This window comes from Hemitrygon akajei, chromosome 9 (genome assembly GCF_048418815.1).
Source record: "Hemitrygon akajei chromosome 9, sHemAka1.3, whole genome shotgun sequence".
Classification (NCBI taxonomy): Eukaryota; Metazoa; Chordata; class Chondrichthyes; order Myliobatiformes; family Dasyatidae; genus Hemitrygon; species Hemitrygon akajei.
In genome coordinates, this window is record NC_133132.1 from 70127954 (window position 1) to 70143205 (window position 15252).

A 15252-nucleotide genomic window follows, 5' to 3' on the forward strand; every position below is an offset into this window, starting at 1 on the left:
AGGGAAGGAGTGTTCAGGATGGTGGGTGGGATGTTGATTGAGTAGATGATGCTGAAGTCTGGAGCTATGCTTATCCAGCCAAGTGGATCTATCACAGGTACATGCATGTACAGACACAATGAGCAATTGCAGCAACATCACAAGCACAAAACTTCAAGTAAGTAACATTTAGACGAGAAACATAACTGAAGCATGGTTTTACAAGAATGAACACAGTTAGAACAAAGAGAAAGTAATGTTCATTGTAATGCAAAGTGGTCGGTGGTGTCACACTGAGGGTTGTGCCGGCTGGTTCAAGAACTGAATGGTTGAAGGGAAGCAGCCATCCTTGAATCTGAAGATGTGAGTTCTCGGGCTTCTAAAGATTCAAAGGTTCATTTTATTGTCAGAGTATGCATGTACAATACAACTCAGATATTTATCTTCTCTATAGAGCCATGAAATACAGAAACCCCATGGGAATTGTTGAACGAAATGACATCAACTCCACTCCACCTGGCACAAGAAAGAAAAAGAAACAAAACCTGTAAACCCCCAAACCCTCCGTCACATAAAAAACTAACAAATCGCCCACATGGGAAACAGCAGCTGGAACATCAAAAACCCCCAACCCACTCCCTCTCAAAAAGACGACGATAACATCAAACCCCCAGATCCTCCCTCTCAAAAAAAACTAGCAACAATAACATCAAATCCTCAACCCCTCCTGTCACACACAGAAAGCTAACAGATCACTCACACCATCAAGAATATTAGATCCTAAATCTGCAACCACTCCCTCACACAAAAAAATAACATATCGCCCACCCGGCAATTGGCAACAAGAAAGAAACCACCAAAAACTGAAGGAGACCAGTAGTGTTCTGCTTTTCCTGCCCAGTGGGAACTGCAAGAAAGTGGCATGGCCTGGGTGCTGTGGACATCTTTGATGATGGATCTTGAGGCAGTGCCTTCTGTAAATATTACCAGTGGTGGGGAGGGATATGCCTTCAATGGATTGGGCTGAGTCTACTATTCACTGTGGCTTATGTGGCTTGTTGCAGAGGTCTTGGGTTGTCAGCCTCTGGCCAGGATGTTTATGTGGCTTGTTCAGTCATGTTCTAATGAATGGTGACCCCAGAATGTTGATAGTAAGGGAAATACATTGAATATTAAGGGTAGGTGGGTTAGACTGTCTCGCTGGAAATCGTCTTCGGCAGTTCTGTGCTAGGAGCATTCTCTACCATCTAACAGCCCATTCGTGAATATTGCTGCATGAAGACATGGGTTTCTCACCCAGGCCTCTTTGTGGACTGTGATCAAGTAAACTCAATGTGCCTAAGTAATTTTCAGGTTCAACAGTCTCTCTGCAGTTCTCAATTTAAAAATAGAGTGACTTTTGACACTGAATATCCAATGGGACAGCGAAGGACAGCACAGCCTCTGATTTTTTTTGTGTGTTGAAAAAGTTGTTGATAAATGTCAGTTGATAACCTTGCTGCTCCACTCTTCGTGATTGGCCGGAGTGAGCAGTTACTGGGAATAGCCCAGCTTGTTTGAAATACAAGGAATCCGGGGGCTATTTTCAGTGTAAAGTGGCATCGTGCCGAGTGAAGGGAGGCACTGAATATATTGCAGGCCCTGCAGTGCAGTGTGTCAGGCGAGTGCTGAGGACTAGTTTTCCACTTGTTCTTCTATTCCCAGGGAAGAGAAATCTCCGAGTCTGCTGTGCACAGTGCCAGCCGAGAGTGTGAGTAACTGATGGTGGTTTTTAACCAAATCCTCTCCTCTAGAGTCGTGGCCACAGCTGTTGGGGCCTGCTCATGAGCCATGAGGTGATAATTTGCAAATGACAACTAATCCCCAGCAGGATATGCTGGTATTTGCTTCTAGTCAGAGTAATTATCAATCAATGTGACTTTTTTCTGCTAAAAAAGCTCTTTGAATATTCAATTTGAAATGTGAATTCTGTTTTCCTTTGCACGGACATTGTCTGACTCCCAAGTTTTCCCCAACTTTTTTCCTTTACATTTTGGGTCTCAGCCCCTGTTTTATCATTTTCACTTCCAAAGTAATTCTTTCAGAAGACTGTACTGTAGGAGGGGCACTCCACCTCGGAGACTCGGTCCCTGGGTCTGTTCCAAGGTTTTTCTGCCTGCCATCTCTGTTGGGAGAAGCAATTCCAGATTACTATTCAGAGAAGGGCAGAGGGTGGGAGGAATGCTAGCAGCCATAGGGAAGATGTGTGTCTGTAGGGAGGATGTTTATAAGTTTGGATGGATGACGAGAAAAGATTTATGAGGATGTTGCTAGGACTGGAGGGCTGAACAGACTGGGTATGGCTGTTTATCCTGCTGTGTCGGAGGTGAGAGCTGACCATATAGAAATTTATAAAACTATGAGGACATGGATAAAGTGTGTGGTCAGACTGTTTTTCCGGAGTTGGGGGAGTCTGAAACTGGAGGGCGTAGGCTGAAGGTGCGAGGGGAAAGCGAGCTTATTCGGAACTGCTTTGCTGAGGGCCTTTGCTCTGTCTGCCCCAACAGGTGGGATTTCCCACTGGCTACCCATTTTCAGTCTACTTCCCATTCCCATTGCGGCATCTCGGTGCAGTCTCCTCTACTACCAGGACGAGGCCACTCAGTTTGGAGGAGCAACACTTTGTATTCCATCTGGGTAGCCTCCAACCTGACAGCATGAATATCAATTTCTCCAACTTCTGGTAATTTCTCTCTTCTCCTTCGCTCTTTTTTTCCATTCCCCATTCTGGCTCCTTTCTTCATCCTTCTCTTCTCCTCATCTATCACTTCCCACTGTGCCCATCCTCCTTCCCTTCTCCCACAGTGCACTCTCCTCTCCTATCTAATTGCTTCTTCGGTCCTTTACTTTCTCCACCTATTGTCTCCCAGTTTCTCACTTCAATCCCCACCCCCTCAGCTGGCTTCACCTGTCACTTAGCTTGTATTCCTGTCCCCTCTCCCCACCACCTTATTCTGACCTCTTTGCCCTTCCTTTTCAGTATTGAAGTGTCTCAGCCTGAAATGTCAACTATTTATTCCTGTCCATAGGTGCTGCCTGACCTGCTGAGTTCCTCCAACATGATGTGTGTGTTGCTCTAGATTTCCAGCATCTGCAGATTATCTTCTGTTGAGATTAAAGTAAACAGTACAGTTTTGTCCAGCCAGGCCAGGTGTCTAACCACTGTGTTGTTACATTCTGTACCTCTGAGGTGGGTTAATTGTTAGTGCCTCCAGGTGCAAAAAGGAGATTTGTCTGAGAGATGAGTGACTCCACGGTGTAGGTGTGATGAAGGGAAGGTGCCTTCTCCCTCTGGTACAGTACAGAGTGGACTGAAGTACAAAGGCCATCTGGTCTGAGTCGATGCAAATAATTATCATTGTACCAGCATGGTGATTCACTCATTAGCTGTGTTATCTTGCTAGTTTTAAAACAGTACTGGTTAGCAGTGGCAGTGACTCAGTCCTTACTGCTTTAGGCTGGGTAATGAGGCATAAATATTTGATACAATCTATTGGTAATGGAAAGGGCCCTTGCCTGTCTGGGTTAATGAACACTTTAATTCCCTCCCTAGAGATGTATGGGCCATGCAGCAGAGGATTTGTCATCCATTGGTCCACCCATACTCTGCTGCTTCTGTCTGTCCTCACACAGTCCTGTTTCTGTCTCAATGACTCATCTGATGACAATTCCCTCCCTAATGCCCCCCCACAGATGCTGCTTGATCCACTGAGTTCCTCCAGCAGGTTGTTACTGACAGTTCAACCACTTGCAGTCTCTTGTGTCTAAGGATGAACCTATAGCCACTGACTTCAGTTTAAATAATAACAATTCTAGTGGTACGAGGGAGGAGCTCGTTAAAAAGGACTGGGTAAACAAGCTGTGGGAGGTCAGAGGAAGAACAGTGGCAGGTACAGTATTCAAATACATAATATTCAGAGGCACTTCTCCCCATCAAAAAGGATTCCATGAGAAAAAGCCGTAATCTGTGGTTGACAAAGGAGGTAAACGATAATATTTAATTGAAAACTAGAGTGTACAAAGTTTAAAGAGCCGGTGATAGACAAGATTACTGGCAAGTTTTTAGGATCCAGCAGTAGAAGACACAAAAAGCTCATGAAGGGAAGGGAGAACTTGCATATGATCTACTGGCAAGTGGTAAAAGTTTCTGTAGAGGGTGAGGACAGTTAAGGTAAATGTTGGTCCTCTAGAGAATGAGGCCGGTGAATGAATAATAGTGACTGATATTTTGATAGATGGAAGATCAGAAGGGCAGGGAGAAATAACACAAATTGAGGCCGGGGTAGTTCAGCCACAATGGCAGGGTAGGCTGGAGGGGACTGGATGCCAACTCCTGCTCTCATTTTCTTCAAGATGATAGAAGAACTTTGGAGTGTCATAGGGCAAGTCCCTTGCTGCAAGATTGTGTTTTGATATCAGCCTGTGATTTGGTGTGGTGGCATGGCTGAATGTTGCCGCATTTACTGAGGAGTTCCCAAAAGGAATTAAATGTAACCATCAATAAGTCGTGAACTGCTGGGCATTTCCTGAAGAATGATCCTGTGTAAATATTGGCCAAATGAGATCCTGAGAGGTCTTGACAAGCTGGATGCAGAGAGCATGCAGCTGTGCAGAGGGACTTGGGAGTGCTTGTGCATGAATCCCAAAAGGTTGGTTTGCAGGTGCAGCAGGCTATCAAGAAGGCAAATGGAATGCTGGCCTTCATTGCTAGAGGGATTGAAATTAAAAGCAGGGAGGTCATGCTGCAACTGTACAGGGTACTGGTGAGGCTGCACCTGGAGTACTGTGTGCAGTTCTGGTCTCCTTACTTGAGGAAGGATATACTGGCTTTGGAGGCAGTGCAGAGGAGATTCATCAGGTTGATTCCAGAGATGAGGAGGTTAAACTGTGAGGAGAGATGGAGTCGCCTGGGACTGTACTGATTGGAATTCCGAAGAATGAGAGGAGATCTTATAGAAACATATAAAATTATGAAAGATAGAGGCAGGAAAGTTGTTTCCACTGGTAGGTGAGACTAAAACTAGGGGATTTAGCCTCAGGATTCCAGGGAGTAGATTTAGCACGGAGCTGAGCAACTGCTTTTCTGAGAGAGTGGTGAATCTGTGGAATTCTCTGCCCAGTGAAGTATTGCAGGCTACCTTAGTAAATATATTTAAGATAAGGTTGCATAGATTTTTGCGTAGTAGTGGAACTAAGGGTTATTGGGAAAAAGGCAGATAGGTGGAGATGATTCCATGGCCAGATCAGCCATGATCTTATTGAATAGCGGAGCAGGCTGTATGGGCCAGATGGCCCACTCCTGCTCTATTTCTTGTGTTCTTATGCTTCCCATCATTCAAGGCAAAGATGAAAAAAAAGTTTTTCCCTCAGAAACCTGAGTCTTTGGAACTATTCCTCAGCCTTTAAATATTTAAAGGCCGAGTTGGACAGACACTTGATACGATGGTGAAAGATTACTGGGAGTAGATAGGAAGGTGCAGTTGAGTTACAGTCAGAACAGCCAAGATTTCACTGAATGGTAAAGCAGGATCGAGGAGCTGAGTCACCTACAGTGGCTGCTAATCTTAAGTGTGTACGTATCAGAGTTGAGGCTGGATCAGCGGGGGTATTTAAATATCAGAGAATTGGGGGCTGTGGGATATAGCAGGAGAAGGTCATGAAGCATGGGAGAGATCAGCCAGCATCATAAGAAGGGTGGGACAGGCTGGTCTTCTTGGGTCTTGTGTGTTGTTGGTGTGCCAGATCAGTCCAGTCAGCCCCAGTTCCCTGCTCTGTTCCACGCTGATGTTTTGCTTTCAAATATTTACCCATTTCCCCTTAGCCCTTGTGTTTCCCTTGAACCAGTTGCCACCAGATTTTCAGACAGTGATTTCCAGCTGGTCATTATTTTTTTAAAGTATTTTCTTGTGGTTCATCTGGATCTTTTTCCCATTGCTTTGATATAAGGTGCCCTGTTCTGCAATCTACCAGGAATCCAGCTGCAGTGTAACCCTTGAACCACAGCAGTTCACCTTCTCTGCACTCTTACTAGGACTTGTGATGACCAAAACTGGATATGATAGCACAGTTATTAAAAATCTGATTAGCATATCACTTCAGCTCCCTGCTTTGTGATTCGGGCCACCTCTTACAAGTCCCAGGTTTCAATAACCACTTTCAAATGTCTTGGCATTTACTGTATGTGTATACTTGGAGCATAGCCATAAAACATTACAGCACAAAACAGTCCATTCAATCTATGATGTTATGCCAGTCTTGTTGTCTACATGTACTAAAATGTTGTTCTCCTGTGTAAAATTCATCTCGCTTCATAACTGCTGCTTTTGACACAATTGGCCACAGTGTTCTCCTTGATCACTTGAGAACTGGGTTGGCTTCTCTGCAGTGTCCTTAATTGGCTTCATTCATATGTCTTAGAGATTTATTTTCTCTCTGTCCTGGAGACCAGTTTTCTAAGAGATACTGTGTACCTTATGGTGTTGCTCAGAGAAGCTGGCTGGTCCCCTACTCTTCTTGTACTTGCTCCCCTTAGGAGACATCATTAGAGAGCATAAAGTTGATCTGCAGTTCTGCACATGGCACACAATGGTATATCTCAGTGGAGCCTGATGATGGTAAGCACACTGACCTCTGGTATGGCTGCAATAAACAAATCAATAACTTTCCTAAAACGAAATGAGGATAAAACTGAAATACTTTGTTGGTCCCAAAGTCAAAAGAGATGAACTTCTTGATAAATTTGGGAATTTGGCTCCCTTTGTAAAATCGGAAGTAACAAGCCTGGATGTTATCCTTGATTTAGATTTGAAGTTTAAATGCCAAATAAAGAAAGTGATCAGAGCAGCATTTCTAGACTTAGGAAATATTGCAAAGGTGCGTCCATTTCAGTCACGCAGTGATGCTGAAAAACAAATTCAGGTCTTTATTTTTAATCGACTAGATTACTACAATGTACTTTTCACTGGCCTTTCAAAGCAATCTTTTGACAAACTTCAGCTCATCCAGACTTCTACCACAGCCAGGATAAGGGAACATATGACTCCCATACTAGCTACTCTGCATTGGCTTCCTGTATCTTTTAGAATTGATTTTAAAGTTCTCTTACTTGTTTTTTAAGCTATCATGATCTAGGACCCGAGTACAGCGTAGAATCATTTTCGTTTTATAGTTCCACTTGAGCTCTCAGTTATCCTCTGCTGATCTCTTAAATTTAAATAATCTCCCTCAAAAGATAATTGGTAGGTCAGCTTATTTGAATTACACTCCTGAACTGTGGAATTCAAATACCTGAAACTATAAGCGATGCAGATGCAGTTGACACTTTTAAATGCCAGTTCAAAATCTGTTTATTTAACCTTGCTTTTAACTAACATTGTTTTGTCTTCTATTTTCATGATTCTACTTTTATCCCATTGTAAAGTACTTTGAACTATATCATCTGTATGAAAAGTGCTCCATAAATTTATTATTATTATTATTATTCAGGTGTCCAACTGAAAGCCTGTTAAACTACCTAACTGCCTGCTTCCATCACTACCTCTGGTGATCTATTTCAGACACCTACTATTCTTACAAACTTACCCCTCACACTGCCTTTAAACTAACTCCCACCCCCCCCCCCCACATTTTAAATGCAAGGCCTCTGGTATTTGATATTTCTATCATGGAGAAAAGATTCTTACTGCCTACTGTATCTATGCCTCATAATTTTGAAATCCTCCCTTCAGCCTTCAACCCAGGTTTGTTCAACCTTCTCTTATAGCACATAGCTCTAATCCAGACACATCCTGATAAAACTCTTCTATACCATCTCCATATCCTTCCTATAATAGGATGACCAGAATTACATGTGCTATACTTACACACCCTGCTCATTCTGTCCCATTAAGCTGACATTATCTTTACTCTGCCAAAGTATGTCACTTTCTACCTCAGTATTAAGTTTTGCTTGCCATTTGTCTGCAATTCTGCTGATCTGTATATAAATATGTATATATCCTATCTATACATGTGGATATATCTCCCATGCTGTCTGTTGCTATCCTCACTTTCTGTCATATGATGTGAATCCTGCAGGGGTTCCCAACCTGGGGTCCATGGACCCCTTGGATAATGGTAGGGGTCCATGGCATAAAAAAGGTTGGGACTCCTACTTTAAAGTGGCCTATGTTACACAGGAGGGCCAATGATAGTATCTGTGGTCTCTTGAAGGGAGATGGTAGCGTTGACCTGGTAGTTTGGTGCAGTAACTCTGTCCTGTCCTCTTTCCACCCCACAGCTGCATTTGAGATGGTTCGTGTCTGAGCCGGCGAAACGGAGCGGCCTTCCCGGCTGCTCCTGAGAAGCAGCGGTCCGGCAGAAGGGAATGTTGCGGTGGGCGGTGCACCTGGAAGGAGGCCCGCGAAGGGTGAACCATGCAGCAGTGGCCGTTGGACACAAAGTTTACTCCTTCGGGGGTTACTGTTCGGGTGAGGACTATGAGACACTTCGACAGATCGATGTGCATGTCTTTAATGCAGGTAAGCATCCTGTTTTGTGTGGAGGGACTTCAGCCCACCACTGTCTGGTCTTTGTTTTCTCCCTTTTTGAGCCCTCACCCCTCCATTAGCTGGGTGGCGGTCCTGCTGGCTGATTGGTGGGTGATGGCAGTGGTAGAGGAGCACCCTTCATTCAGATACCATTCAACCAGAAAGAGTGCAAAGATTCATGAGAATGTTGCCAGGACTTGAGGGCCTGAATTATTGGGAGAGGTTGGACAGGCTAGGTATTTATTTTGATAAATGTAGGAGACCATATAAAGGTGTATAAAATCATGAGGGGGATAGATATGATGAATGCACACAGTGTTCTTCCCAGGGAAAGGAAATTAACAACTAGAGGATGAAGGTTAAAGGTGCAATGGGAAAGATTTAAACGAGGTCTGAGAGGGCGTGGTCGCTATATGAACTAGTTGCCCAAGAGGCAGCTGTTTTAACAACATATAAAAGACAGTTGGACAGGTCCATGGATAGGAAATGGTTCGAGGGATGTGTGTCAAATGCTGGGAAATGGAACAAGTTTCAATGGGAATCTTGATTGGCAGGGATGATTTGGGCTGAAGTGCCTTCTCCTTGCTATACGACTGTGACGAACTCTCTGAGATAGCAAGGCTGCCAAAACCCGACAGCTCAGGCAGGGTGTCCCTATGTGTCTTCGCACTGGAAATTTCAGGAAAGCATGGAGCAGCTGCCATCCCAGGAAAGACAATATTGCTGAGTGCTGCGTGCCCTGACGTATCAGAAAGCAATCGTTAGCCGACGACATCCCTAACATTCCACAATTTTATCTCCCAACTTAAATGGAGCTGTCAGATCAGGTTTAATATCACTGGCATATGTCATGAAACTTCTTGCTTTGTACATGAATTCATTGTCCATTCAGAAGTCTGATGGCAGAGGGGAAGAAGCTGTTCCTGAAATGTTGAGTGTGTATCTTTAGGCTCCTGTATCTTCTCCTTGATGGTAGCAAGGAGAAGACAGCATGTCCTGGGGAATGGGGACCCTAATGATTGGTGACGCCTTTTTGAGGTATCGCCTTATGAAGGTGTCCTCAGTGCTGGGAAGGGAGTGCCCATGATAGAATTGTCTGAGTTTATAATTTTCTGCAGCTTTTTCCCATCCTGAGCAGTGGCCCTTCCATGCCAGACAGCAATGTAAACAATTAGAATGCTCTCCACGCTACATCTGTAGAAATGTGGAATATCACCCGTGACACTCTCAAATCTCAAACTCCTAATGAAATGTAGCCACTGTTGTGCCTTCTGTGCAGTTGCATCATTGTGTTGAGCCAAGGATAGATCTTGACACCCTGAAACTTTAAACTGCTCACTGTTGCCACTGCTAATGCCTTGAGGACTGGCATATATTCCCTCAACTTCCTGTTCCTTGGTGTTACTGACACTGAGTGCAAGCTTATTGTTGCAACACCACTCGACAAGCTCCCATATGCCTCCCTGTTACCATCTGAAATTCTGCCAACAATAGTTGTGTCATTGGCAAATTTATAGATGGGGTTTGAACAGTGCCTAGCCACACAGTTGTGGGTGAAGAGAGAGCAGAGCAGTGGGCCAAGCACGCATCGTTGAGGTGCGCTGGTGTTGATTGTCAGCGAAGAGATGTTATATCAGGTTCACACTGGCTTGGGCTCCCGGTGAGGAAGTCAAGGATCCAGTTGCAGAGGGAGGTACAGAAGCCCAGGGAGTTGAGCTTGTTGAGCTACGGATAGTGGGCATGCCGCAGTCACAGTGGGGGGGCGGGAGTCCCATTTCAGTGAGCTAATGTGAGAGGGGAAAACTGCTAACAGATTACTCGATCATATCAACATCTGACACCACTGCTGTTTTTGGGATGCAGAAAGGCTCTGGATAAAGCTGGCTCTGGCCTGCGGTTTATCCTTGCTCAGGGCAGTAGAGGACACTGGCAGCCTTTGACAGGGGAACTGCCTGCCTACGAATAGGTCCTTCTACACATTACATGTAAAAACAAAATTTTAAACTTCTCTTCGGGTTCCCTTCTGAACCTCACATTTCTCACTTTAAACCTGTGCCCTCTCGTCTGAGACACTTCCAGTGTAGGAAAATGTAGTTCTCACCCAAGAGATCTACCCTACTAACTCATAATTCTGTACAATTTTGTCAGATACCTCCGTGGCTGCCTCTACAAGGAAAGCAAATGCCAGTCTTCCATAAGTAAAATGTTCTATTCCAGGTAATATCTTGGTGAATCTCCTCTGCATCCTCTCCCCAGTTGTATATTCAAAGATTCATTTATTATCAGAGTACAACTCTGAAATTCTTCTCCAGATAGCCACGAAGCCAAGAAAGCAAAGAATGGCATCACGGTCATCAACCCCAAATCCCCCTACCCCACACAAAAAAAAGAACAAAAAATGGAACAGGACCATCAACCCCAAATTCCCCTCCTATGCACAAAAAACCCTGAGAAAGATCAGGCAAAAAACACAGAATATTAAAAAAAAATAAAGACGGGAAAAAAGTCCATATCCATATCGAAAATGCAGAAAAACCTGAGTAACATCGTCCAGGCACAACAGCGGGCTCTCTCCTCTCTTGACAGCAGAGTGATCCCACCTGTGATCAAAAGGCAGTCTCCCTCTCTGACGGCAGAGTGATCCCACCGGTGATCAAAAGGCAGTCTCCCTCTCTGACGGCAGAGTGATCCCACCGGTGATCAAAAGGCAGTCTCCCTCTCTGACGGCAGAGTGATCCCACCGGTGATCAAAAGGCAGTCTCCCTCTCTGACGGCAGAGTGATCCCACCGGTGATCAAAAGGCAGTCTCCCTCTCTGACGGCAGAGTGATCCCACCGGTGATCAAAAGGCAGTCTCCCTCTCTGACGGCAGAGTGATCCCACCGGTGATCAAAAGGCAGTCTCCCTCTCTGACGGCAGAGTGATCCCACCGGTGATCAAAAGGCAGTCTCCCTCTCTGACGCCAGAGTGATCCCACCGGTGATCAAAAGGCAGTCTCCCTCTCTGACGGCAGAGTGATCCCACCGGTGATCAAAAGGCAGTCTCCCTCTCTGACGGCAGAGTGATCCCACCGGTGATCAAAAGGCAGTCTCCCTCTCTGACGGCAGAGTGATCCCACCGGTGATCAAAAGGCAGTCTCCCTCTCTGACGCCAGAGTGATCCCACCGGTGATCAAAAGGCAGTCTCCCTCTCTGACGCCAGAGTGATCCCACCGGTGATCAAAAGGCAGTTTCCCTCTCTGGCATAAAACAGACATAAAAGAAGTGAAATGAATAGGTTGGTGAGCTATCTAGAAGATGTCGACCGTAGGAGTATTGTATGCAGACACCACCTTAACTGGCAGTTGTCCCAAGAATATAGTTGCCATGTGTTAAGGTTCTCTGCATCCTGGCTCCATCTGTTGGAGTGTGCCTGTAACTATCTGGTGGCCACGTGCCTCTCAGGTGCGGAGGTGATCTGGAGTCAAACTACCAGACTATGTTGCAGGGAGCAGAGTTCAATCCAACTATGGCAGCTGTGAGTTTTAGTTTAAATTAGAAGTCATTGCTTGGAATGTCAGACCTGGTTCACTTGGTCCTTCAGGGAATGACACTTGCATTTAATTTTCCTCTGTGACTCCAACCCAGGATATGTCTGCTTGTCCAGAATCATGGAGTCATATGGCACAAAACAGGCTGTTCAGCTCAACTCGTTTATACTGACCAAGATGCCCATCTGAGCTATTCCATTGCCTGTATTTGGCCCATATCCTCTAAAGCTTTCCAATCCATGTGCCTGTCCAACTGTCTTTTAAAATTTGTACTATACATGCCTCAACAATTTCCTTCAGCAGCTAATTCCACATGGGTACTATCCTTTGTGTAAAAACCAAATAGTTTCCCTTCAAGTGTCTTAAATCCCGTACCACCTTATATCTATACTTTCTAGTTCTTGTTTCCCCAACTCTGGGAGAAGAGAGAATGTCCAGGGTGGGAGGGTCTCTAGTTATGCTGACTATTTTCAAGTCAGCAAAAGAGTAGACTGACATAGAAAAATAATGTGAGGCATTTAAGGCTACAGTCCTGATGATGGTAATAGTGTCAGCTAGCATAGAAGCAGGCTCTTTGGCTCAGTTGGTGTACAATGCCTAAAAAAGTATTCATTCCAATTGCTGGTGAGTCAGTATCCTGGCAAAATCTACACCAGGAAGACAAAATAACACTTCAAGCAATTCCATAAAAAGGTTATTGAAAAGCACAAGTCAGGAGATGGATACAAGGAAATTTCCAAGTCACTGAATATCCCTTGGAGTACAGTTAAGTCAATCATTAAGAAATGGAAAGAATATGGCACACCTGTAAATCTGCCTAGAGATGACTGTCCTCAAAAACCGAGAGAAGGGGACTAGTGAGGGAGGCCACCAAGAGACCGGAGGCAACTCTGGAGGAGTTACCATCTTCAGCGGCTGAGATGGGAGAGACTGCGCATGCAACAGTTGCCTGGGTGCTTCAAAGGTCACAGCTTTATGGGACAGTGACAAAGAGGAAGCCACTGATTTGGGGGGGGGGGGGGGGAACCTCACATGAAATCTTGGCTAGAGTTTGCCAGAAGGCATGTGGGAGAGACTCCGAAGTCAGCTGGAAGTAGGTTCTATGGTCTGATGAAATCAATATTGAGCTTTGCGGCCATCAGACTAAAGCCAAACACTGCGCAACATCAAAAACACACCGTCCTTACCGTGAAGCACGGTGGTGGCTGCATCATGCTGTGGGGATGCTTCACTGCAGCAGGCCCTCGATGGTAGAGGATAAAAGTGAATGCAGCAAAATTCAGGGAACTCCTGGCGGAAAACCTGATACAGTCTGCAAGAGAACTGCATCTTGGGAGAAGATTTGTTTTTCAGCATGACAATGACCCCAAAAATAAAGCCAAAGCTACACAGGAATGTCTTAGAAACAACAAAGTTGATGTCCTGGAGTAGCCAAGTCAGAGTCCAGATCACAATTCAACTGAGAATTTGCAGCTGGACTTGAAAAGGGCTGTTCACTCACAATCCCCATGCCATCTGACAGAACTTGAGCAGTTGTGAAAAGAAAAATAGGGGAAAATTGCAGTGTCCAGATGTGTAAAGCTGATAGAGACCTATCCACACAGACTCAAGGTTGTAATTGCTGCCAAAGGTGCATCTACTCAATACTGATTTGAAGGGGGTGAATACTTATGCAATCAATTATTTTGTGTTTTATATTTGTAATTAATTTAGATCACTTTGTAAAGATCTGTTTTCACTTTGACACAAAAGATTTTTTTCTGTTGATCAGTGTCAAAAAGCCAAATTAAGTCCTCTGAGATTCATTGTTGTAAAACAATAAAACATGAAAACTTCTAAGGGTGTGAATACTTTTCAAAAGCACTGAAAAACAACCAAAACGTCCCATCCAAGTTAGTCCCACTTTTTAGCATTGGTCCCATAACCTTTGAAACAGTTTCAATCCATGTACTTCTCTGTCTTTTAAATCTTGAAAACTGTACCTGCCTCAACCACTTTCTCTGGCCACTCATTCCATTTACATGCCACTCGCTGCGCTGTGTAAAAACAAAAGCTTCAACTCAGCTGAAGTTCCTTCTAAATCTTTCCCCTCTTAGTTTAAATCCATTTCCTCTAGTTTTTGATTTCCTCAGCCCTGAGAAAAAAAGACTGCATTCACCCTATCTGTGCCCCTCATGATGTTATACATCTCTCAAAAATTACCCCTCAGTCTCTCGCGCTCCAAAGAATAAAGTCCTAGCTTGTCCAGTCTCTCCATAATTAACTGTCTCTAAGTCCTAACAACATCCTTGTAAATCACCTCTGCGCAGCTTAGTATCATTTTCCCAGCAGCAGGGAGACCAAAACTGAACTCTAAAAATGTGGCCTTGCCAACATTTTGTACAATTGCAGCATAACATCCCAACTTCTTTACTCATTGCTCTGACTGAAGAAGGTTAGTGTGTCAAAAACCATTTTCATCACCCTCTCTACCTATGACTCCACTTCCAGGGAACCATGTTCTTGTATTCCAAAGTCGCTCTGTTCTGCAGCACTATCGTTCACTATGACAGTGAAGGATGGGCAATAAATGCTGGCACAGGGCCTGAAGTGAAATAGAGCAGCAGTGGTACCCATAGCTGTCATGGCCCTTGCTATTGCACCGTGGGCTGTGTGCTGCAGATACCTGGCACTGTAGAGAGGTCTGAAGTCTGGTGCCCTTGCCTCAAACAGTGTAAGCACCCTGATGACTCTTACAAGTTCTACAACCAAGTAAAAATATTTCCCTCTCTGCCACAGTTTCGCTTCGCTGGACGAAGCTCCCGCCTTTCCATTCGGAGCGGAAAGACCAGACGCCTCCGGTGCCGTACATGAGGTATGGCCACACTGCTGTGCTCGTCGATGACACCATCTATGTCTGGGGCGGAAGGAATGACACAGAAGGAGCATGCAATGTGTTGTATGCATTCGATGTCTGTAAGTGCACTCCCGGACATTGCCTTGTTCCGTCTTCTATGACCCCCACCCCAAACTGGCCAGTGGAGAGAGTGGAGCACCACCATGTTGAGGGAGCACCTTGCTGTCAGTGGGGTGGTTTGTTTCATTTACTGACCTGAGTATCTATTGCTAACCCCAAATTGTCAAAATGGAGTTCGCTGTCACAGCACAAATACACGTATGCACAAGTGCATTGAGAATC

The 15252-nt window shown here is 44.8% G+C and overlaps 1 protein-coding gene across 3 annotated transcripts in view; it reads left to right on the top strand.

Annotated features, from left to right (window-relative positions):
• Positions 1-15252, top strand: part of klhdc3 (kelch domain containing 3) — a 63850-nt gene that overhangs the window by 15181 nt on the left and 33417 nt on the right. The window contains exons 1-3 of one of the 3 annotated variants that reach the window (XM_073056261.1): positions 1576-1729; positions 8297-8537; positions 14853-15029. In XM_073056261.1, coding sequence (XP_072912362.1) covers positions 8384-8537; positions 14853-15029 — 331 coding nt within the window. In that variant the 5' untranslated portion in view covers positions 1576-1729; positions 8297-8383. Of the gene's footprint in view, positions 1-1575; positions 1730-8296; positions 8538-14852; positions 15030-15252 lie in introns of those variants that run through there. The other 2 variants (XM_073056260.1, XM_073056262.1) reach the window with 2 other exon arrangements.